At 36.3% G+C, this 23,188-nt stretch overlaps 1 protein-coding gene across 1 annotated transcript in view; it reads left to right on the forward strand.

The window, feature by feature from the left end:
* Positions 1 to 1,781: 1,781 nt before the first annotated feature.
* LOC135691661 (protein kinase C alpha type) overlaps positions 1,782 to 23,188 on the forward strand; it is a 29,090-nt gene continuing 7,683 nt past the window's right edge. Inside the window, exons 1-12 of the mRNA XM_065209598.2 lie at positions 1,782 to 2,016; positions 7,221 to 7,255; positions 7,763 to 7,845; positions 9,715 to 9,826; positions 10,130 to 10,279; positions 12,500 to 12,656; positions 14,335 to 14,566; positions 16,176 to 16,310; positions 16,690 to 16,863; positions 18,816 to 18,907; positions 22,062 to 22,124; positions 22,675 to 22,813. Coding sequence (XP_065065670.1) covers positions 1,850 to 2,016; positions 7,221 to 7,255; positions 7,763 to 7,845; positions 9,715 to 9,826; positions 10,130 to 10,279; positions 12,500 to 12,656; positions 14,335 to 14,566; positions 16,176 to 16,310; positions 16,690 to 16,863; positions 18,816 to 18,907; positions 22,062 to 22,124; positions 22,675 to 22,813 — 1,539 coding nt within the window. The 5' untranslated portion in view covers positions 1,782 to 1,849. The remainder of the gene's footprint in view (positions 2,017 to 7,220; positions 7,256 to 7,762; positions 7,846 to 9,714; positions 9,827 to 10,129; positions 10,280 to 12,499; positions 12,657 to 14,334; positions 14,567 to 16,175; positions 16,311 to 16,689; positions 16,864 to 18,815; positions 18,908 to 22,061; positions 22,125 to 22,674; positions 22,814 to 23,188) is intronic.

Genomic DNA, 23,188 nt, shown 5'->3' on the forward strand with positions numbered 1-23,188 from the left:
ATATCATCATAAAATCACTGCCACAAAAGCTGTATTACAAACATAAACAATACTAAAAGATTTATCCAGACAAAAACTGTGGTTGCTAATCCTAATCTGAGCTTTAAAAAGTCACGAAGTTTGGAGTGATTTTCAAAACGAGGCCGTAAGTCGAAATGGTGAACAAAGCATGGGGAATATGTGCATTAGTTATTTAAAAATTCATATTTCGCAAAACTAATACAAAATACTTCCAGTAACCTAGCTTAGACCCCTAATGAATGTGGAGGTCTTGAGCACAGGTTGCCAGTAACCTATTAGGAAGGGTCGCCAGGTATCCAGGCTGAACCATGCAAACACGCGTAAAATAAATGCAAATCACGCTTGCACGGTACTGGAAATGATCACGCCCCCTAGAAGTTTTCATAATTTTTTAGTAACTATCTAATGGTAGTAATTTCTTGTTGGCAGAGCCATCGGTATTGGAATCTCTGAATAATTGAGACATTTACCTGGTCTGGTACTGGAAACGAAGACTTTCTGCTTGTAAAAACGAAAGCACTCTATTTCGAATTTCGCTCGAAGCACTCATTTTCACGCAATCACGCATAATGCTGATTCACAGGTCACGCGCCAATGTCTACTCACGTATTTAAGCATAATAAAAATTTGTTTCACGAATTCACGCATCGAAAACACGAAGATCACGCGATCACGCCAAAATACTTGGTAGCCCCTAAGGAACCAATTCTAGAGAAAGTAAATTCTAGAGAACGAAAAGAAAAACTAGACAATGTATACCAATGAGGATCTTGAAAGCAATGCACGAGGATGACATGTACTTTTTGTATCACACAAGCACAAGGCAGAAGAAAGGATATAAATTGATAAGGCCAGCCAGAGACCGAAATAGGAAGACATTCACTGCGGTAAGAGAGGCAGTCACGCGAAACCTTGCCGCCAATGGAAACAAAGATACAAACATGTAGAAACCAATACCACACAACTTGATAAAAACACAAGCAACCATAGTTAGAAAAAAAATAATGATTTCCGCTCTAGGAGGATGCGCAGAAGAGGGCCTAGGGCTCAATCTTTTTGATGCATTCAATGCATTAAAGCAAGAACTGAAAATAAAAGTCAAGCTTTTTCCCCAATAGTTTGCATGAATGTAATAAACTCGACCCTGAAATCAGACAACCGCCTTCTATTGACATATTCAAGAATAGATTACTGTCGATCATTAGACCACTTTCTCAGTGGCGTCGCTTGACCTTCCTGACTAGGGGGGTGGAGCTACGCCCTTGTACTCTGTATCTTTGACCCACAAGGGCTATTTTTATCAACTCAGCTTAGGGTAGGGCTACTTTTTGTGGTCAAATTGCTTGGCAAATCGATTTTCAGTTCTCATCAAAATGGAAAATATTGACTTTTCTCTTGCTATAAATTGATATTGCTTGGAAATCAATTTCATGAAAATGGAACTTTGCTGCCCCCATGCTGCCCCCGTGGCTCCGGCGCCCTTGGAAACCAATTTGGTAGGATTGCTAGTGGGCTAGTGCGGTCCATAGTTCAGCTTGAGACAGATTTGTTCATAATTAACTGTTATCAAAGGGTATCCGCAAGACCCAGACATTTTGTATAATTCTTTTCCCTAATCACACCAAAAATTTTCTTTTGGTTGAGTTTGACTCATTTGTCTTGGTTTTAGTTTTCATAATTCTGTGCCTGAGTCCCGTAAGGTACGAATTTTGAATGTAGGTGGAGCGCGGGACAATACGTGTTGCCGCGAGATAATCTCTCCAGACGCTGCTTTTGAACACAGGCCTTCCTTCAGGGTTGTAGTGGGAAGTAGACCATTCAGTGAAAGATGGAAAATTCAAAGAAAAGTTCGAAGTCAACTGATGAGAAGCCTAAAGGATTTAACAGAAGAGGGGCAATCAGAGAAAAGAATGTTTATGAAATAAAAGACCATAAATTTGTGCCAAAATTCTTTAAACAGCCAACATTTTGCGCTCACTGCAAGGATTTCATTTGGTGAGTTTGTAAACTTTTGTCCAAGGCATCATCACCAATCACCGTAATTGTATTGCATTAGTATTTGCACGTTTTATTTTTTCATATGATTTAGTGTTATGATTATTTTGCAGTTTTGCTCTCAAGGAAACCCGAATGAAGGTTTTGTTTTTCTCGCCGGTAGTGATTATTTCCCGTGATTCGCGGAGGGGCGGTGCGTTTAGTGCTCGAAGCCCTCTTTCCTTGCAAATACCCTGTATAATTTAGTCTTGACGGTTTGATAAAATTTGAGGTATATGCCCCTGCCTGTGTTTAAAGTTATGTGCTTTAGGAGCAAATGCCTGTGCTTTAGAATGCAATCGAAAATACCTGGAAGAACCCTCTAATCTTGAGTGGGTGTTGATTCTTATAAAGAAGATCAGTTGATTGTACGCTTCCCTCGTCGGCATTTCTTCTACTGCGCAGGGAAGGACTTCCACCAGGAGATGACAGCTTCCAGCCGCGCCCACGCCATAACTTTGTAAAAACTCAAGCCGCAGCAGTCTTTTTTTTTAAAAAATTGTTTGTATTTTTGTCGAAGATCATTTTGAAAATAACTTCCTATGTATCTTCTCCATGAAACTTGATATCCGAAATGGAAAAATGATTTCAGACTAAAAGTTGTTCCTTTTTTCTCAAGAAGCTTAAAAAAGTATTTTATTTTTATCCCATAAAACCTGAAAGTAATTGCAAAGTAGTCTGTAGAAGAGAAACAATCCCTGCCATCTAAAGGTCATGGTCTAAATAATTTGTATTGGGGTGTAGCCCCCAGACCATCCTCCACTTTTCAAGCCATATTTTCCTCTGAACCAATTCCTAACATCCAACAAAGTTTCATATGAATTGAGTGCTTCCATCTCCTGATCATTTCCACCCACAATGTTCTCCACTTTCCCATCATTATCAGAGGCTACTTCATCATTGGTAGAATATTTTTTTTATTTAGACTTCAAATTCTGCTCATATTCTTGTTGAAATGTAACATAAATTGATTCCTCTAGATATCAAAGCTTCAATAAACATTGGAGCTCAAATTTCTTGTTGATATCCTGTTTATTTTCAGCCTTGCTTCTCCATCTGGATCTCCCTTATGGTCTTATGTTAACATCTTTCATGTTGATCATCTACAATGTATCTAACAGTATAAAATTTCATCCTGTCTTCCTGTCCAGCTCTTAATGCCAAATGCACGGATTAGATAGTTGTAATCCTCCTATGCATTTTCTCATACCAATATTAATAGCCCCTCTTTAAAATAGCCTCTTTTAATCACCAATTTTTACCATCCTTAATATGTTAGTTTTTCCATGCAGTCCCATGCAATGCAATGATGATGTATGTTTTGTTACTCACTAACAAATATGTCAGCTGCTTATTAAAATTCTCTTGTTTAAATTTTCTGAATTTATTGAAACAAAAACTCAAGGCACACCTGCCTTTCACTCTCTTTTTGATTTTAGTCATTTGAGATGGCATGATTGTTGAATAAATAATCATTTTTATACCTTTACGTGTTGCATTAGATTCCAGGTAGTTGCCGGTTAATATGGCCTTATCTAGCATCTCTTCCTTCTGGCATATTAGTAATTTATTGGCCTTGGACCTACATTTGCTTTAATGGAACAAAAGAAAGAAACTAAGCATTCATGTAGGCACAGGGGAATATGCTCCATAACTTTCTGCAGCTCACAGGTGACCTCTTTTGCCAAAATGTACCCCTCTTGTCCCATGAATATTTGTAAAATCACTTGATAACCTTTGTTTAATTGATTTGCTAATTTTAATTTTTATCTAATTTACCATTGAGATTCCAAAGCAGAGGCTCAATGGGATTTTTACTTTTGCTAAGTTATACTTGGGTTGTTTCAATGGTTTTATTTGTAAATATTCCAGTTTATAATGACATCTTTATGTCATTATAAACTGGAATATCGTTTGTAATTTTCATGCAAATATGAAATTCCCAACTAACTAGTACCATATGTTGTATGAATATAAAAAAAGAAAAATTTCTATAATATCAATGGATATATATATTATATCCAATACATAAATTTATTGTAGATTTTTTATATATTGTTGGCGATACTTATTATTGTGGAGTACTCTATGATTTCCCAGTTTTAGTTGGATTGGAACCTAAGTTCTTTAATTTAAAATGCTCTTTTTGGTGTGATATTTTTCAATGCTAGTTGCAAAGTAAGTCAGAGATGCACTAAAGATTTTTTAAACACAATTCATTCATTGATTTTAATGTTAAGTGCAGAAAGTTGTTGTGCTATTAATTATTTATTATTCTGTTAGAGAAAAATTTTGTTAAAAATATTCTGTTAATACATTGGTTAATATTTTGTAATATGGTTTTTGAATTTTTAATAAGCGTCTTGTGGTGAATTGTCCCTTCATTAAAGATGTCAATAGAATAGTGATTTTGACAGTTTTTGTATTCTTCAATTCAAGCATCCAAACTAAAAATAAATTGACAAGGAAGTAGGTAACTCGCACATTGTCAACTTGTATTACAAATGTTAAGTTTTATTTAGATGTTCTTTTGAAAGATATTAAATTTGCTGCAAATCCAAAGATTATGCAGTTTATGATATGAATGAGATTTTGCATGACGGAGAACTCTGTCAACCTGCTAGACACACCTTAAAATACCTTTTAGTATTTGAACTCTTGTAACAATTGGAACAGGTACTTTTGTACTCAATGTAATTGAAGGTTCATTGATAAAGGCTTGTATTCCTAAAAAGCCAGCTGCATAAACATATTTTGCTACAAAGCAAATAGATTCATGGTTGCATTTTAAAATATGGCATGGAGAATGGATGTTTTATTCAAAAGCCACAAGTTAGCTATGCCCAGGCTCATATTTGTCCTAGCAATGGTGAAAGCTCTTTTCGTCCTAGCTGGTATATAATGAAAATCAAGCCATAAGTGATACTGTAATGGACATGTATATTCATAATTAAAAATTCATGCAGATTAAAAAGATCTGGATTTTGAATGATTGGAACAAACCTTGAAAAAAAGGCGAGGTTGTATACCATGCAGAAACAAAATGTTGATTCAGATATTGGATGATATTCTCTTAAAGAGATTGTTGAGATTAATCCTTTTTCAGGAATCAGTAGTTTTTCTTTTTTGAAGGTTTGAAGGTGTTATGGCCTGGCATATAATTAATATTGATCGTTCATACAATATCAGGTATCCAACGCCTGAGAATTTCACATCCATTTGAAAGCCAGTTTTCATGCATTGTTTTTTATATATCTCAGCTTTTAACAGTGCATACGAAAAAACTTGATAAAATTGTTTCATCCATGCTGCTTCATGACAGTTCTTCCTGTACGTAATAAAATGTTTTAGAGACATTCTAAAATCAGTCCAATTATCTAGAGATTTTTTCCATCTTTCTCACATGGTTATTGTTTCACAAAAGCCTTTTGAACATTATGAAAAACTTGCAGCAAGAATGTAGGACCAGGTGATTTTCCTATTATAGTTTGCTGGGGAAATCTTTACTTTTAAAACATAAAACAAGGCGCAACTTTTTACCACCCTTAGAAAATGGCTGGTGTATTTTTGCTCAGTCATCTATACAATGAAATAGAGAGATTGTCATATGTAGACAGTGACGTTGTCATAACGACTGAAATGTATCAATCATAGAGAGATTGTCATAACAACTGAAATGTGTCAATCCCTTCGTATGGAAATTTCTCTTTTAATGGCCTGTCAAACAGTGCTTGATGCCTTATAGGCACTTTGGCGTTCTTTTTATTCTAAGGTATTTACGGATACCAACATCTGCTGTGCTTGTTAAGAAAACATAATAACCATGGTTCAAGGGCGTGACCTATATATGCAATTACTGATGCTTAAAAGCTTGCCATGTTTTACGGCTTTTGCCCAAACTTAGTATTCCCCTGTCTTGAAAGTTTTTGGATTTGAACGCGGCTGTCGCCAAAACGAGGCTGTTTATTTTCAACAAAACAGCGGAAACAACTTCTCTCAGTAAGTTTATAGACTATAGCAAGATGAAGTAGAATTTCTTTACCCTGAATATAGTCATTAAGCCTCTTTAGGAAAAAGTAAATACGACGTTCCATTTTAGGTGCACAGGCTAATCTATCAAGAATGGTTAAACTAATCGTCTGAATCCTCGCATAACGCGGTCCTAAGGTCGTCTTTTTCACGCGAGCGGCGCTGCAAACAATTAATAATTTACCAGGTTGGATTCAACGATGTGAGATTTACACCATTTGATGAAGATTTATTCAAAATATGATGTCTTTTTCTCTAAGTGTGTTTAAGTTGGTATTTCTCATTAAATCGTGCTTGATCATATGCAGGTGGGTGGCTACTCTCCAGGTGAGCCTTATTCTGCAAAGCTGTTCAACTTTTCCCCTCGCCCAACATCTTTTTGCTTCCCATAGCTAAACGCTTTGCCAATCAAAATGCGCCGCCGCCGCTACGAAGTGACTTGTTATGGCGCTACGAAGTGACTCCTTTGCTGCAAGCATGTCCACGTTGAAAGAACGTGCTTTTAAAATGGTAACACCGAGACAAAAAAGTGTGAAAATTTTTTCAATAATTGTCATAAAAGTCCTAAGAAATTGCCAGCTAGTCATAGAAAAAGAACGTTGCTTGTTTTGCAAGATTTTTGAGTAACTTCTTTTCATATAATGCTTAACAACATATAAAATAAGAAATCTGTTTATTTCGCAGTTTTAATTTCTTTGAAAGAAAGCTGGGGAGCCTAATCATTGCCAGGTCCTAAACAAGAACCAAACCAAGCTTCTGATTGTTCGACCCTCTCATAAAGAGTTTTGTTTTTTATATAGACGAACATCTCTTTATATTCACAATTGGTATTTACCCACTTTTATTAATTTTTAAGCCGCTACTTATTGTCAAAATATTTTGAGTGCACCTTTTTTTGAAAGTAGTAATTGGGTTTACCAATGAAAATCGAGAAAAACAACAAGACTAGAGCTGTAACTAAACCATAATTAACCGTGCAGACGTACCTCATTTTGGCGGAAAACTTTGTTCGGTGGTATGATTAATGAAACCGTCTTCTATATTCAAAAGATCTTTAACGTTTATTTTAGCTGTAGTTTTGTTTACAGAAGAATCATGTGCTCCAAAAATACTGATCAATTCTATTTGCATTCTAGGGGCTTTGTGCAAACGCAGGGATACCAGTGTAAAAGTAAGTGAATATAGATTTATTTGCGCTTTTCTTTGATCAAGCAGGCTCGTGATATTTGCCGGAATTCAAAGATTCCAGACCAGAACAACGACATTTTTGACTAAAGTAAATGGTTTCTGAGAATCAGCTCGTCTTCCACCCCGTCTTCCATATACAGTGAGAGTGAAACTTTAGGTCAGCGAACGTAACATTGGATTTGTATGGCGCAGTTGACTTCTTCATTTGAATTGAACGCATTGGTCGCGTGTAGAGCGACGCATCGAATTGTACAATTACAAAACGGATTCATGCACAGTTTCTGCAGATTCAAAACTACAGAATAGAATTTGCTGCCTAAAAACTTCACAACCGGAACGAGGCTGACCTCCAAATGTATACCAAATCGCTTACTGCCGGAGCCTGTATACAGCGATTATTATTGTGCCCCACATGCAACCACGTAACTTTTGGAGACGTGCTGTCGTGTCTTGTTTTTTTCTGTCACTTTATAACAACTTTTTCTTCCAGTCTGCTGCTTTGTGGTTCACAAGCGATGCCATGAATTTGTCTCGTTCCAGTGTCCAGGCTCAGATATATCTAAAGACTCTGATGTAAGTTCCCTTTAATCTTTACTACATCTAGCAATGTGCACCTTTATCGCCCAATTTAGTTATAATGATTTGTAAGCTATAAAATCGCTGTTCCCAAATTCCGGAATGAATTCAGATTTTTTCTGATTAGGGAACAGGTCGCGAGAATATCTATAATTCGCTTCCTGTAACCCAATCTTTGATACTGATCATGCACCTAATAATAAGTAGCCAAAAATGCGCCTCTAAAATTCTCAAATGACTTTTACATGTTGGTATTAAGATGTTCAGATCTGGTAGATACATGAAAGGGGAAACCTCACAAAGATCGGGTTACTGTCCATATCGTTTATTGCAATAAAGAAAGTTAATTTATTTTCAATCGAATGTCAATCTCTAGTTTGGTGTCATGTGTAAACACTATTTTACATTGATAGAAACTCCACAGAACTGACTGGTTTGGCGTTACTCTGCAGTTTTTCAAAGAGAGAATTTGATTTAACCTTCAAAGGAAACAAGGGTTTCTTTTTTATAGGCAGACATTTTATTTTGGAAATATCTCTTCAGAGGAAAGATCTTTCAAATGTTTCATTGACTGCAAGGCGTGGATGTTTCCATGATGATTTGTAATCTTGAATGCGTTTCAGACAACTAAGGACTTATTTTGACTTATTTGAAAAGATGAAACACAGTTATATGCGATTCTATCATTTTCAGCTGTCGTCGCCCACACTTACTGCCTTGTTTTAAAGAATTAAATCAGATTGTTCTGTTAGTCTCAACAAAGTTTTTCCATTTCCATTTACTGTCTGATTTGGCCTAACTGACCATGTTTGTTTGGCCGCCCTGTTATTCATACCTAGAATCCCAAGCTTTACGATGAGTAAAGATAAGGTCCTTTGAGTCCTGGTGCTTAATATTTAGTTGTCCGAGCATCTGCTCATGGATTTTTTAAACCAAATTGCGCTTAGCTGTTAAAGCTTCGTCTTCCTTTGTAATATTCAGTAATGAGTCAGTGAAATGTAATTTTTGATCTGGTATAACCTTATAACCAAAACTATCCCCCCCCTTTGATTGATTTTGTCAAACATTTCACATCCGCTCTTTTGAGTTGCCAGACCTTCTAACCTGCTTTGAAAATAAAAAAAACATTAGCACATCCCGTCACCCCCTTCACCCCTTCACCCTTTTGCTCTGTCACCCCTTAACTCATGCTCGAATAGCGTCATCCACATATATCACTTGTCATACCTTCTATTGTAATTCCGGTATAGGACTCGTTCCAATTTTCTTCCGGAGCAAAGATTTCTGTCAGTGTATTTTGAAACAAAAACACATTTCTATAGGCATCTTAAGCAGGCCTTAATATGCCATAAGACTGTATCAGGGAATAATGTCGCCATTTTTCGCGCCAGCAATATTAATTTCCTCTGTGCTCATCAGCCCCTAGAGAAAGGTCATTTCCAGATATTCCAATAGCAGAACTAAACAAAAAAGCATTAATCCTACAGTGTTTAATAAGGCATTATTGAAAGGCATTTTATGAAAAACCTAAAGGAAACAAACAAGATCAACGTTTACGCGCAGTTAGACATCAGTTTTTATGCTACACTTTGGTCGTAAAAACTTTGATGGTATTTAGTATAACAGCAGTGCGTTAGAAAAGTACTTTCGCGCTATGCGTCGTACTTTTGCCGCGCAAACTAGATTTTCTCCTTGATTTAGTTCTCCAATAGCAGAACTAAACAAAAACTCTCTGCTATGAAGGAAATTATCAATTTATTCAATTTATGAGTTTCTAGCTCAGTCCAGTTTAGATATCCAGGCATATTCTTTTGTTTTTGAATAAGAGTTTCTAAACGAGTGGATTCTCCCTTCTCTTTATGACAGGCGCCACAGTCGCCGCACAGATTTAAAGTTCACACGTACACAAGTCCGACGTTTTGTGACCATTGTGGATCGCTCCTTTATGGCCTTCTCCACCAAGGACTCAAGTGCCAAGGTACGTCAGTTCCAACCTATATCCATTTTAACTTTCACTTAAACCTTTATTCCTTTCACCCTCAAAATCACAGCTTATGCTAAGATTTTTTCTTGCTTGAATAAAGGTTAAAATTGAGATAATCAGTAAAATATTAATTAGGGCAAAATACATAATTTACGTATCCGATAAAACACAAGACTGGCTATGAAAGTGTTGATAGGCTCAGTACTCCATTGTTGTCATTGACCTTAGTGAAGCGTATTTTCATGTTAAAAGCCTAAGAAACACTGAATTTTGTTGAATTTTTAATTTTTTATCTAGCCTGTGAGATGAATGTTCACAAAAGATGTGAGAAATCAGGCTGCATTCCAAAGTTATGTGGCGCGGATCACACAGAACGGCGGGGTCGCATCCACCTCAAGATTAAATACACTGCCAAATCAGAAAATGAGGGAGATTTGGAAGTGGAAGGTAAATTACCAAAAATCTCTAAATAGTTTGCTTTGCAAACGGCGCATTTTGATCTGCAAGCCTAGGTCATCTTGTTTCTCTCAAGCTCCTCCTTTAGCAAATAAAGGCAAATAAGAATAAGATTTTGCGATAACGTTTTTGCTTTATTATGCTCAGCCCACATAATTCGCTACATTATCCGTAATAATCCGCGTCAAATAAAGGCTTAGATGAGCTTAGCCGAGGTGCGATTCTACTGGCTTCAACTGATTAGCAAATGTTTGGTTATCGTGTTGATCCCTTTAAATGAATGCAATTATTCAGAAAATGTACCAGTGGCTGACAAGGCACACGCCTATACCGTAATATTACTGACATATTGCGTTATCAACGTATCCAGAGCAAATTCTGTACATCTGCCCTTGCAGCTGCCAAGAAAGCGGCCGTAGAATTTCACTGATATCATGTCCTAACCGCATCACTGGCATCAGTGTTTTAAGTAAATTTTGCTTGCAACTTCGGGAGCTTTTTTTGTCTTTGATGAACCTTTATTGACCTACATTAGACGTTTTTCTTATCAATGTCACTTCATTACTTAGCAAATTGCCAGTTTGCTTAGTGTTTCTTTGCCCGCTTTTGATAAAGCATTCTTCAATTATTTATAGTAAGTTTACGATTTGGCCGCAATGTTGATGGGAAAATCTCGTAATCGCGTGAAAAGTCTATAGAAACTGGTCGTGCCGAAATTCTTTCTCGACAACGCACCTGCAACAGGCTGAGGAAACTGCCTTCCTTAGATAAAGATCCAATCTGACAAGCGACTTAGAGAACCGTTTTGATTTCAACGATCCGTTAAGGCAAAATTAAGCCGCTGTAAATAAACCATGTAGTTAAGCGGATTGTACAGCAAATAAAATGTCGATATTGTTATCCTCTATCTTCGAGCAACGCCTTTCAGAAATCCTTACATCCTGCATTAACATCGTTGGTGAACACCCCCCTCCCCCCTTTAGCTCTTTCTCCCTCAATGGTTTATTTTTTATGGCGATGTTTCTTTTGTATCAGTTGTGATAGATTGACTTCTTTGATTTAAATTTTTGGCGACCGTTGTACGTCCACCGAGCTTTCTAGATTCGTCGGAGTCCAAAAGGACCTTTAACTATGGACCTTAAACCACACATGAATTTCTTTCTATAATCAAACTACTTATTAATTTCATAATCAAACTTCCTATAACGTGAAAATTGAGAGATCATGTTAAGTTTTACAGTGTTTATCAAGAAAAATAAAAGCATGTCGAGTCGCTGCGTTAGCCTTGGACGGGATCGTTCTTTTTAAAAAATTTCTCCATTAAGACTAATTTGTAAGTAGAGGCTCGAAAGTAGATCAGAAGCAAACAGACATCTTATTTCTCGGCGTATTTATCGAGTTTCTAGGTATCTAAAATACACATATGTAGCTTTCAAGAAATTTATGCGAAAACTTCTTTAAAAAGATATCCTTTTGATAGGATAGTGTAAACTGCGGATTTAGAATTTAAATTCTTTCTCTGGCGAGTGTCTTGATTTTTGTCAGCCAAAACTCAAAATGGTTGGAATGATTTTTGAACTTGGAGCAGTAAAAACTTGTATTTGTTTATAAATTTCCTTGATAAAACATTGAGCGTTATAAGAGCAAGTTTGGTGGGTCTACTGATATGCCGGGTATTGCTAAAAGTCGTGTATTTTTAACAAGAAATGAAGGGTAGACTTCTGGATATCATATCCGCGGAAAAATACGGTAACCAGATTTTGATAATAATCGAACCTTTCTCTGTCATCAGTGGCGGTTTTAAGGGGGTCCAGAGGGGCCATGGCCCCAGACCCCGCGCTTATGGTAGCCAAAAGGGCCCACACCTAAGAAAAAGAACAAGGGCCCGCAGATGTTTTTGGTCCCGGGGTCCACACTCCCTAAAACTGCCACTGTCTGTCATGTTTTGTGTGAATAACATCGACGCCTTCGAAAAGTTATTTTTCGAACCCCATTTGAAACATCAGAAAGATTGCAGACAAGGTGCCTGTCGATGGATGTGTGCATCTTTGCCGTTGTCACTTATAGATGGTGCTCTTTTCATTACAACATACGTCTGCTTGAAATTAAACGATAAGTGCCCCAGTTTCTAAGAGTGCATATTTCTTTTGATTCATTTAACCTAAACTGCTTTTAATATGAGATTCAGAACTCTTTCTGTACCTTTTTCAGTGCGGGAAGCAAAGAACTTGATCCCAATGGACCCAACTGGCCTTTCTGATCCTTACGTCAAAGTAAAACTGAAGCCTGACCCTGAAAAGGAGACTAAGAAGAAGACACAAATCATGAAAAAGAATCTCAATCCAGTTTGGAATCAAAAATTCGTGTTGTAAGTTTATTGCTTAGCCCTGCCTTTATCATGTGATCAATATATACGGTAACAAAATGTGGGCGAAGCCGAAAAAGAGTTCACATGGAAATTGACAGCAGAAATGTTTTTATGTCGATCCTCTGTTGAAGCTTCTTCCGTTTCTTCAGCTACTTTGAAAACAGTCCAATAGATTCAATTTAAGTGTCCTTGTGAGTTTTTTCTTCCTCCCACCCGTCTTCTAGAAAATTAACTGTTAAATCAGCATTTTAGCTGCATAATTTGTCAAAATACGTAGAAATGCAAATTGAAATCGGAAATAATCTATTCGGAAGGTTAAAACGTTTTGCTTTGCAGGTCATTTCATTTTGTGCTCTCCGCAGATGAAAACATTCGCTCAGGAACACATGCCTTGCATGTGATGGCGAAGGACAGCTTCCTCTGCATTTTTAATAAATTTTCTCACTGCTATATTTGAAGCTGAAATACATGCAAACGTAGCACTGTCATTTTGTCTACCAATGCGGTTCCAATAAAATTGTGAACTAAGTCAGCACATGCTCTATTAGCAAACTAAATTGCTTTAACAAATTGAAAATGCTTTAAGCAGCAGTTTTGTATTCCATAAATCCAATTTCAACTATTTTATTGACCTTTTAAGGCGCTCTTAACAGAATTCGATATAATTTGGTTTTTCATTATTTTGGCTGCGAAATAGCCTCGAGAATAAAATTCGGAGTTAGATAATGTTTGCCTTTAATAGTTTTTGTCTCCTACAACATAAATAAATACTTAAAGGCAGTCTGTCCTCTATTGTGCACAACTTTATTTTCACTTGAGTGAAATTCGCGCACCGTTGAGCTTGATCGACAATTAAACGATTTAAACCAATCAAAGACAACTTTGATTCCAGAATTTTTGAATAAAATGGCTGTGTTGAATCAAATGGCCGTTGTAGTGGAGTTGTGGCTAGAAAAATTTTATTCTCTGTTTTGTTTCTGCGACGTAAGTTGACAGGGAAAAGAAATGTCTTCCATAATCATCATTCAATTCCAGTGATAAAATCCTCTTACCACTTCCGATTGCCTTTTTGCTCGCAGTTTCAAATGTCGTCCACTGTCGCAGCTAGGCCAGCCAAAGTGAGCAGCGTAATCCGTTAAAGACTCATTGCTAACAATGAGCCATTGCGCTACGCAAGCATCCCATAATGCATTTTCAGACAGTCTGAAATCAATTGTGATTAATCCGTAAAGTTTACTGCCATTGTTTGGATTGTCGCCTGGATAATTTGCCACCCTCGCAAAGGCTCATTGTTAGCAATGAGTCTTTAAGACAGGATAAGTACTAGGACAGCTATTGTTCATATTACTCAATCACTGAAAGGACAGACTGCCTTTAAATCTTTGACGATTTATTAAAATTTGTTTAGTACGAGGAAGCAAGTTTAGCAGTGCCAATGACGCTAAATGACTTTGTTGTCAGGTAAACGAAGAGGATCTTGCTTGAAAAGGTCTGGTCCATGAATAGTTGATTGTAGTTATCTCATTAACCGTAAATTATAATTTAACGGCGTTGATCAGGCAATGGCCTTTTGGCGTTGCTGTGTTTCAAAGTACATAGAAGTCAGGGTTATGGTAAAACTTAATAGGGATGATTTACTTCATTTTCCTTGCTTTTATCGCGTGTAAATTTATTGCAGTAAAATAGCCAAACAAGATCTGGATAGAAGACTCAGCGTAGAGGCCTGGGACTGGGATAGAACGACAGCTAATGACTTCATGGGATCAATGAGTTTCGGTGTTTCAGAGTTGATAAAGAACCCAGTGGAGGGGTGGTTTAAGCTCTTAAACAAAGAAGAGGGAGAATTTTACAATGTACCGATCCAAGATGATATTGGCACGGCACTTGCAGAGTTGCGCAAGAAATTCAAGGTTGGTGTTCTTAAAACCTAATTGCTGTTATGTAGCCTGCATTTGTCAAGTTTACACATGAATGCTCAGTTTCTAAGAGATTCCTTGTGCCAGTCCATGCCAACAAGACCCGTGCCTTGTGCCCGTCCATAGCGTTTCAAATTTCTATTTTTGTTTGCTTGTAATTCAGCAAAGCAAAATGATTTGCTGGTCGAATTCCGTCACCGAAAATCTTCTCTCTACTCAGCCCTGAAACATTTAAATATTATCGTACCAATTTGCTCTTTAAACGTTCGCTATATAATAATGATAATAATAATTATACGAATATTTCATCAGGATAAAAGCTTCAACAAAAATATTGCTGATTTTAATGCCTGTCCTGCTTAAAAGAAAAGAAAAGAAATGTTAAAAATCTAACTTACAATTTTATAACTATGAAAAAATATTACGTTAAAAGTCCTTGATTATTATTAAAAAGCCTAGTTTATCAAAACTATTCCATTTTTAAAATAAAATCGTTTTTTCTTTAAAATCCTTTTTATTTTCGGCATTTCTTACGTCTATAGGCAATTCATTGTATAACTTAGCCCCTAAGAGCAAATCATTGTATAACTTGGCTATTGACTTCTCTTTTTCCAAGACTCTTAATCTATTGATTGTTTCCTATATCATACGCTTCTCATTTTATTCAATCTCGTAGTGGCCTAGACTTAACATCAGTTTTCAAGGAAAGTTTAACTAATGCGTGAAAAATGCAAGTTTGCCTAAACCTCAGTCCTACAGACTTTGTTTCAATGCGATTAAAGAGCTGTATAGACTCATTTTTCAATCAAACTATTTCCTACAGACTTCATCCATATCTTGACCTTGAAAACCTTATATAACGGACAAGGTTTAATACAAGAATTGCAGCAACTGGCATATTGTTCATCAGTTACAAAGTTACAGTGGTTAATCCAATTTAGTTAACGGTCGACATTTCCAATTAGTTTTAGAATTTCTAGTTATTGAAGCAGCTTCGTGTTAGACAAATCGAGTTAATAATAAAAGTTTATTGGACCTTTCAAAACTTGCCCAATACCGTTGTGATGGACTTATTCATTTGGTTTGATTTTAATGGACTTTCAAAAGAGAACCATAAAACTTACATGTGTCATTTTCCTTAGCTTAAAACGAGGCAAACTCGTATCAAAACATTCTATAGCATTGCATAGCTTATAATATATCGGTCTTCGTCTATCTTTTTTCCTAAAATGATGCTAAAAAATGTTTCCTTGCGTAATCCTTACATTGACGTTTAGCAAAAACTGTCTTTCCAGATGATGTTTAAATCTTAACAGATAAAATGATACTGAAAGGTTACACATCTATGTAGGAAAACCTGTCGTCAGTTTACTTTCTTATTGTTAAAGATTCCAGCCAATTTCGTGGAGGCATACAAAGTCAGTTTATACTTGCTAAGACATTCAAAGGTCCAGAACCATCAACAACAACTTCTAAACGCGACTATACAGCGTTAAATACAGGGATACGTCACAATGTAAAATCTACAGAGAATCACAAGACAAGTTCAATGATACTTTGTCTCTTACTTAAGTTATTGAATCTTGACAATTTTTAACTGCAGTTCTTGAAGCCGAAGGAAGATGAGAAGATTGCGCCAGTTGAACCAAGTGCCCCGGCTGGGGAGACATCGCTGCCTTCCATGAAGCCAGAAGACTTTACATTCCTCAAGTTGATTGGAAAAGGAAGCTTTGGAAAGGTGGGTTTCAAACACAAAATATTGTGTTATTTTTTCCATGTTTGCTAACGATTACGGCTTTAACGGAGGCAATTGTAGACAATGAAACTTGTATTCTTGATTTCTAAGAACATTGTAGACAAAAAAACCAACATTTTTCACAGAATCTATACATTACATTAATTGATGATTTAGTTTTCATAATTGCATAGGAATCGAAATTACTGTATAAAGCTATGTATAATATTTGTTTTTATAGGTTTTTCCAGCGTGAACAAAGAAATTTTCCTTATTATAATTACTCCTGGTCAGGCTAACTTTTAAAAATCGCAAAGCTCGTAAATTCGCACGCTTTCTGTTGTTGTAAATCGTTGACTAAATAACTGTCTTTTGTAACAAGGTTATGCTTGCTGAGCATAAAGCGACGGAAGACGTCTACGCAATCAAGGTTCTAAAAAAAGACGTTGTGCTGCAAAATGACGATGTTGTTTGTGTCATGACTGAGAAGCGAGTGCTGGCATTACAGGGGAAGCCACCTTTTCTCACCGCAGTACATTCATGTTTTCAGTCACAGGTAAAAGCAGTTGCGCCCTTTCGCTCGTTCAAATATGCTTGTTGTTGTGGTCGTAGCGTGTTGTTATTTTCGTATATTTTGATCTTGAAGAATTAAAGATACATTATGTTGTACAATGCAACAATCGTATGTTTTTTGCCCCAAGCTGTTTTTGTCATTCACCATATTGATACCCACTGCAGTTGCCTCTAAGCTCATCATATTATTTTATATAATCGGTCATTAGTAATCCCTTAATTATGTGTATGCTTTGCGCCGATTTCATTTTATGTAGGAAACCATTCCATTTCTGAGGTCACAAGCTTCACGAGCTGCCGCCACCAAAATTTGTCTGATTCAGAATATTTTGTAGTACACTCTCCTCGAGATTTCTCCAAGAATGATCAAAGTTGTTTATTATTAAAAAAGGAAGCAGATCATTTATTACAGAAAGTTCGAGGAATGGGTCCAGTTGCAGAGCCCTGCGAAACACCATGTATATGAAAACCAAAAACGTCAACTATAAGCAGACGATTTAGCCATAGGTAAATCATGTGCTATACAGTCAGAGCCCTTTACGTCAGGGCCCTTAAGTATCCTGATCAGTGTCCAATTTTAATCTCCAATTTGAAATTAGTCAGCACACATGGTTATTGCCATATAATTCTCTATAAGCAGCAATCAGAAAAGTCTTAGCGAAGTATTGTATTGGAAATTTTTTTATGATTTTTACGAAAACGTTTGAGGAAATTTTCAAAACGCCTGGGATATGAAAATCTTTTACAGTTTTTGTGTTCCTTTTATAAAGGGGGACTTAGCTACACGTTTTTCATTATTTGTGCATTTGCAATTACCAATATGGATAACATTGTGTAGTTAAAGGGGTGGCCAATTCATTATCTTAAAAATATTGTTATTATTTATTATTAATACTTTGATTTAAAGTTGGCTGTTCGAAATAGCTAAAAATGAAAGCTAATTAAGGCCAACTATTTACAAAAAGTGTATACAAAGGAAATACATAATCATTACAAGAAACCTAAACCATATATAAAATATTCTAACTAAACGATTATCAAACTCTCGCCGGTCGGTTTCTGATACTCGAGCGACGTAAATATTCTCTAACTTTTCTAAATCTTACCAAATCAAAAAAAAATTCACAAATAAAGGCTATATAAATATATTCATTGCCACGATTTTTGTATAGAACAGGACAGTTCTGATTTACGACTTAGGCTTCACACTTAATACGATCATCAGGCTAATACATTATGTTACTGATGCCAGCCGATTTTGATTATGATTTTGATCATCAAAGGCCAGCTGGTACAACCGGAAGTAAATTGTCTTGACTGTGACGTCATTGTTTGTTGAAGATTGTTTGTAGAGGGCTTACTCTTTTGGCAGAGTGAGAAAAACAGCGCAAATGTTTTGAATGTGTGTAGTGATTTACACCTGATTATTACATTGTTGAGCTACTGGCATACAGTAATCATCTTGTTTTTAGATCACTGGCAACTTTTATTTTTCAGCCTTCTTTAAGCTTTCTTCCGGAGCGCTGATTAAAATCATTTTGAAAATAAGAAAGTAGTGGCTGGCTTTGAATGGCAGAATAAAGCAACTAATGACTTTGTGATTCCTTAATGATTTCAGACGTGAAAATTAATGTTTTTTTTATTTACTTAAGAACAATTTTTATAGTCTTGATTTTTTGCACTTCAAAATAGATTAATCAAACGAATTCAAAATAATTGTGGATTTTCGTCACTTTTTTAAATACCATTGTAATCTTATCATTGTTTTACAAAGAAAATTCTTTCCTTTTAAAATTTTATTTTTGTGATTGCCGCTTTCATAAAGGCAACCATAATTTAGTTTCGGTTAAATTGAGTGCGTTTATTAATGTTTTTTATATTTTCTACATTTCTAAACTGCCAAGAGGTTATTTGCGATGAATTTTTTATTTGCAGGATCGGCTTTACTTTGTGATGGAATTCGTCAATGGAGGCGATCTGATGTTCCATATTCAGCAGGTTGGCAAATTCAAAGAACCACAAGCTGTGTAGGTGCAATTTCATTGCCAATTCATAAACATTTTTGCTAAGAGGTGTTTTGTATGTTTACATAGGAGCAGATGAATGACCTGAAGTCGTCAAGTCGTTGCTGAACGGTGTGATTCAGTGATATAACGAACGCAGTTGTGTGCATCGAACCTAAGACCCCATTTACACTGTGCCGGGTAAATTTTATCCGCATCAGAATTAGTTCAGATAGGCGTCGCGTTTACACTAGACCAACGCTGTCCGCACGAATTTGAGAGCGGCTATCCGCACAAAATTAGTTCATCTAGGAAAGTGGATTGTATTAGTTCGGATAGCTATGTGGTACAGTGTAAACGCTTTCATCCGGATAAATTTTATTCACATCGTATCTTGCTCGAAAGCAATTGGCTATTTCATCCAATTAAGTTGTCGCTGTCTCCCAATCAAGACCTTTCGCCATCTTGGCTGCTTTGTTGTTGATAAATACTCATGTTAAAAGTACAGTATCTTGCCAGTCCACGTAAAATTGGCATCCTTGTCAGCTTTTCCGACTTTCGTTGCTAGTTCAGTGTCATTTTGTTTCAAGAACAAACTATTAAAACAAACTAGGCCTTATTTGTATTGACAACTCTTTGGATTTGGTCTAAAAGAGAAGCAGATGATTCTGAAGAGAATGAAGTCTTTTACATTGGCGGGAATTTTGTTATTATTTTGTTGCCCAGTGAAGACTTCGATTTTGGGCGTTCTGTGCATGATTTAGGTCATGTGACTGCAGTTATCCGGCACAGTGTAAACGGGAGGGCAAAGTGGACAAAATTTGTGCGGCACAGTGTAAGCGCAAATTAATCCGAACTTTTATGCGGATAAATTTTATCCGGCACAGTGTAAACGGGGTCTAAATTTCTTTGGGAATCAAGCAGCTGTTGCCCGTTTTGTGGTGACTCTTTTTGACGTACAAAGGATCCCGCCCCAACAGGATAAAATCCTTGCTATTCGTTACTCATAACGGCGTCCAAAACGTCTCGAATTTTGTAAACTTATGATATATTCGCCAAACAGTCCTTTTTGAGAAAATGTTTTTAAATTCTCAAGAGTCGAATTCTTGAAAATTTTTTGAAGATTTCGTAACTTCTGAAACATGCATGGTTACCTAAAGCACAGTTATAGACAGGACAGTCGCAACTGTCACAACAAGAGAATTCGAAATTGGTTTTTCGATGAAAGAAATCCGAAATTTGTTAAATACAGTTTTCCTGTCATTTTAAAACTTTACACAAGAAAAACTTTGGAAGAATTCGTGGAGAACCAACGATTTTATCTTCGGAATGAGTTACCAGAATAAGTGGTTACCAGAATTGTTAAACGATACAGATTTGAGAAATCAAGCGTCATCCTAAATGAAGAAAGCCAATCATACCCCCGATTGAAAAGGAAGCTACGTTATATTTGTAAACTGGATGAACCGTATCCAAAAGACCAAAGTTTTTGAATTACTCAGACTCAAAAAATTGTCCTTTTAGAATGATTTCGGTCTTCCATATCCGATGATCGCGAAATGAATTTTTTTGCCTCAGTCCCTTGAAATCAACTTCAGTTTTGTTTTTTGGGATCAGTTAGGATTAGAAGAGCGGGTAAACTGGCTTGGCTAAAGGGTGTGTGTTTACGATGCGATGAAGCGTCTTGCGCTGAGAAAAACAGTCAGTTTTTATAACAAACCAAGCATGGACCTACCTAGACAATGTTTCTTAATTCTTTTGGTCTTTTTAGAAAAAGGTTTGGCGAAAAGGCCTACTTATCACGACTAGTTTAGGCCAATTACATATGGCAGTAAAGCATATAAAATGACAATATATTTTCATTTTATGTTGGCTCTTGGCGTCTTCTTCTTCTTCTTATATCATTGCATCGAATGCCACATACGGATCATGGTGTGCTTCATTCTTCCATCTTTTTTTTGTAATCTCGCCTAGTTGTTTTTCACCTCTAACACCCAACTTCTTCATCATCCAATCTAACATCTTCAATCTTTGCCTTTCTCTTGCTCGCTTCCCGGCCATCTCAGCCTCTATAATCTTCCTTTCTACCTCCCTTCTCTTCTCAACTCATGTCCAGTAAAATCCAATTGCCTCTTCTTGATAGTGCTCAACAATTGTCTTTTCATTCCATTCTTGGTCAAAACTTTTCATTTGTCATCTTTTTAATCAATGAGATCCTCATCATTCTTCTCCAAAACCACATTTCTATCGTTTTGAGCTTGTCTCCATGTCCATACTTATTGTCCATGACTCACATCCACACAGTAGCACGGACCAGATATTACACTTTGAGAAACCCTTTCTAACACCCAGTCCTATCTTTCTTTTACACAAAACATTCCTCCTACCCATTTATGCTTTCTTCGCCTGATCTATTCTTCATTTAATATCCAAATCTGATCTCCCATCGGATGTTATCAAACTGCCCAAATAATTGAATCGACTAACTTGATCCATTTGCACTCTATTCACCTTCACACGATATTCTGGAATCTGTGACTTGGCAACCAATCTTTTTTGCACAGTTTATTTTCGACAGTTCCTAGTGTAGGCTTTTTGAAACTATGTTTTATTATCTTCTGAGTTGAAACGAAAGTTAAAATGTCAATCTGACATTAAAAATCTCAAGTATCTTAGAGTATGATGTTCAGATATTAAACCTTGGCCTAAGTATCAAAAGATTTAACAGCTTGAATGAAAACATAATTACATAAGCTCTTAAGTATTTTATAATTAATGCTCTTTTTATCAGATTGTTTCTGTATAGTGACTGGTGTTAGATAGTGACTGGTGTTCTAGGACAGTACGATGACAGATCATTGAAGATAAGGACATTAATATAAGATTCTTAGATATTTTTGGGCCTCTTTTGGTGTGCTCAGTAATAGGGCAGCCATTGTGCGCAGACTCAACCAGGTCTTTCAACAAGAATGATAAAACTCCCTATTCATGGAAATATCTGATATATCAGAATAAATACCAGCAAAGTAAGATGACAAGTGTTCTAGTAAATTCTCATTTTCAATCGAAAATTATACAGTGACTTTTAAAAATGATAAACTTCGATTTTATTCACCTTTTCCTGTTGAATTTCGGTAATTTCTGCACTTGAGTTCAATTTTGGTATTCTTTTTTTCAGTTTCTATTCCGCAGAAATTGTAGAGGGGTTGCTGTTTTTGCATAAACGTGGCATCATCTACAGGTCTGTAAATCCCTTACTTTCTTAAACTAATAAATTTATTTATTCCCTTTAGATAATCATGTGTTTTACGGTAGTTTCTTAGTTCATTATTTGATGTGGAAGAATTGTGCGAGATATTTGGATGATGTAAGAAAATGTAGATACTTTTGCTGAATGGGCTAAGAGGGGTGGAGAAAGACCGAGAAGGGCCGAGAGAGGTCGACAGGGCCCGAAAAGGGCCGATATGGGCAGTTGAAGATAGTGTCATCCAATCCGTTTGATCGCATTATGATGTTTGCACGCTTGATAAATTGCAAACAATTTTTTGGCGTTGCAGAATTCAAAAATAGCTATATGCCTTCAACAGGCAAGCAGCAGTCATTGGGCAACCTTCACAGTCATGCACTGGCTTTTACAATTGGCCTATTTCGATCTACAGCTGAATATATATATTTCCTAGCCTAGAATTTTCGATCTATATTCTGACGTTTTATGCCCTGAAGAGTTTAGACGAAAAATGTTTGCAAAACCAATTGATCAGTTATTTTTTTTATCTTTTATTGCTGAACAGAGACCTGAAACTAGACAATGTGATGTTAGATAGCGATGGCCATATCAAAATTGCTGATTTCGGCATGTGCAAAGAAAACATATTTCCACCCAAGACAACAAGGACATTTTGTGGAACTCCAGATTACATTGCTCCAGAGGTATGCTTTGTTTTCGAGCATTTTTTATCAATGCAACAGACTGTTCCTGTCACCTTTTTTGTTTTCAACAGTCATCCGATAGCTTCAGGCATCCACAAGATTCGTGTCTTTTCCCTCTTTAAAAATGGTTTCCACACAACATTACATTTAACTTTATTTTTGTTAGTATATCTATTCCTATTTATTCTCTATTTATGATTTGTCCGAAAATATCTATTCACCTTCTACTACTTTCGTCAATATATCTGTACCGTTTAATTTTATGTCATGTCTAGAATTCTGCTTTTTGAAGCATTAAAACCTTGCCTTGAGTTACAACATTGGCCTTAGTTATGTTGCTTAAAAATTAAGAGTGAAGATGGTAAAGTAATGTCT

Source organism: Rhopilema esculentum, chromosome 13 (genome assembly GCF_057945365.1).
Source record: "Rhopilema esculentum isolate cy_ngs chromosome 13, ASM5794536v1, whole genome shotgun sequence".
NCBI classification, from domain to species: Eukaryota; Metazoa; Cnidaria; class Scyphozoa; order Rhizostomeae; family Rhizostomatidae; genus Rhopilema; species Rhopilema esculentum.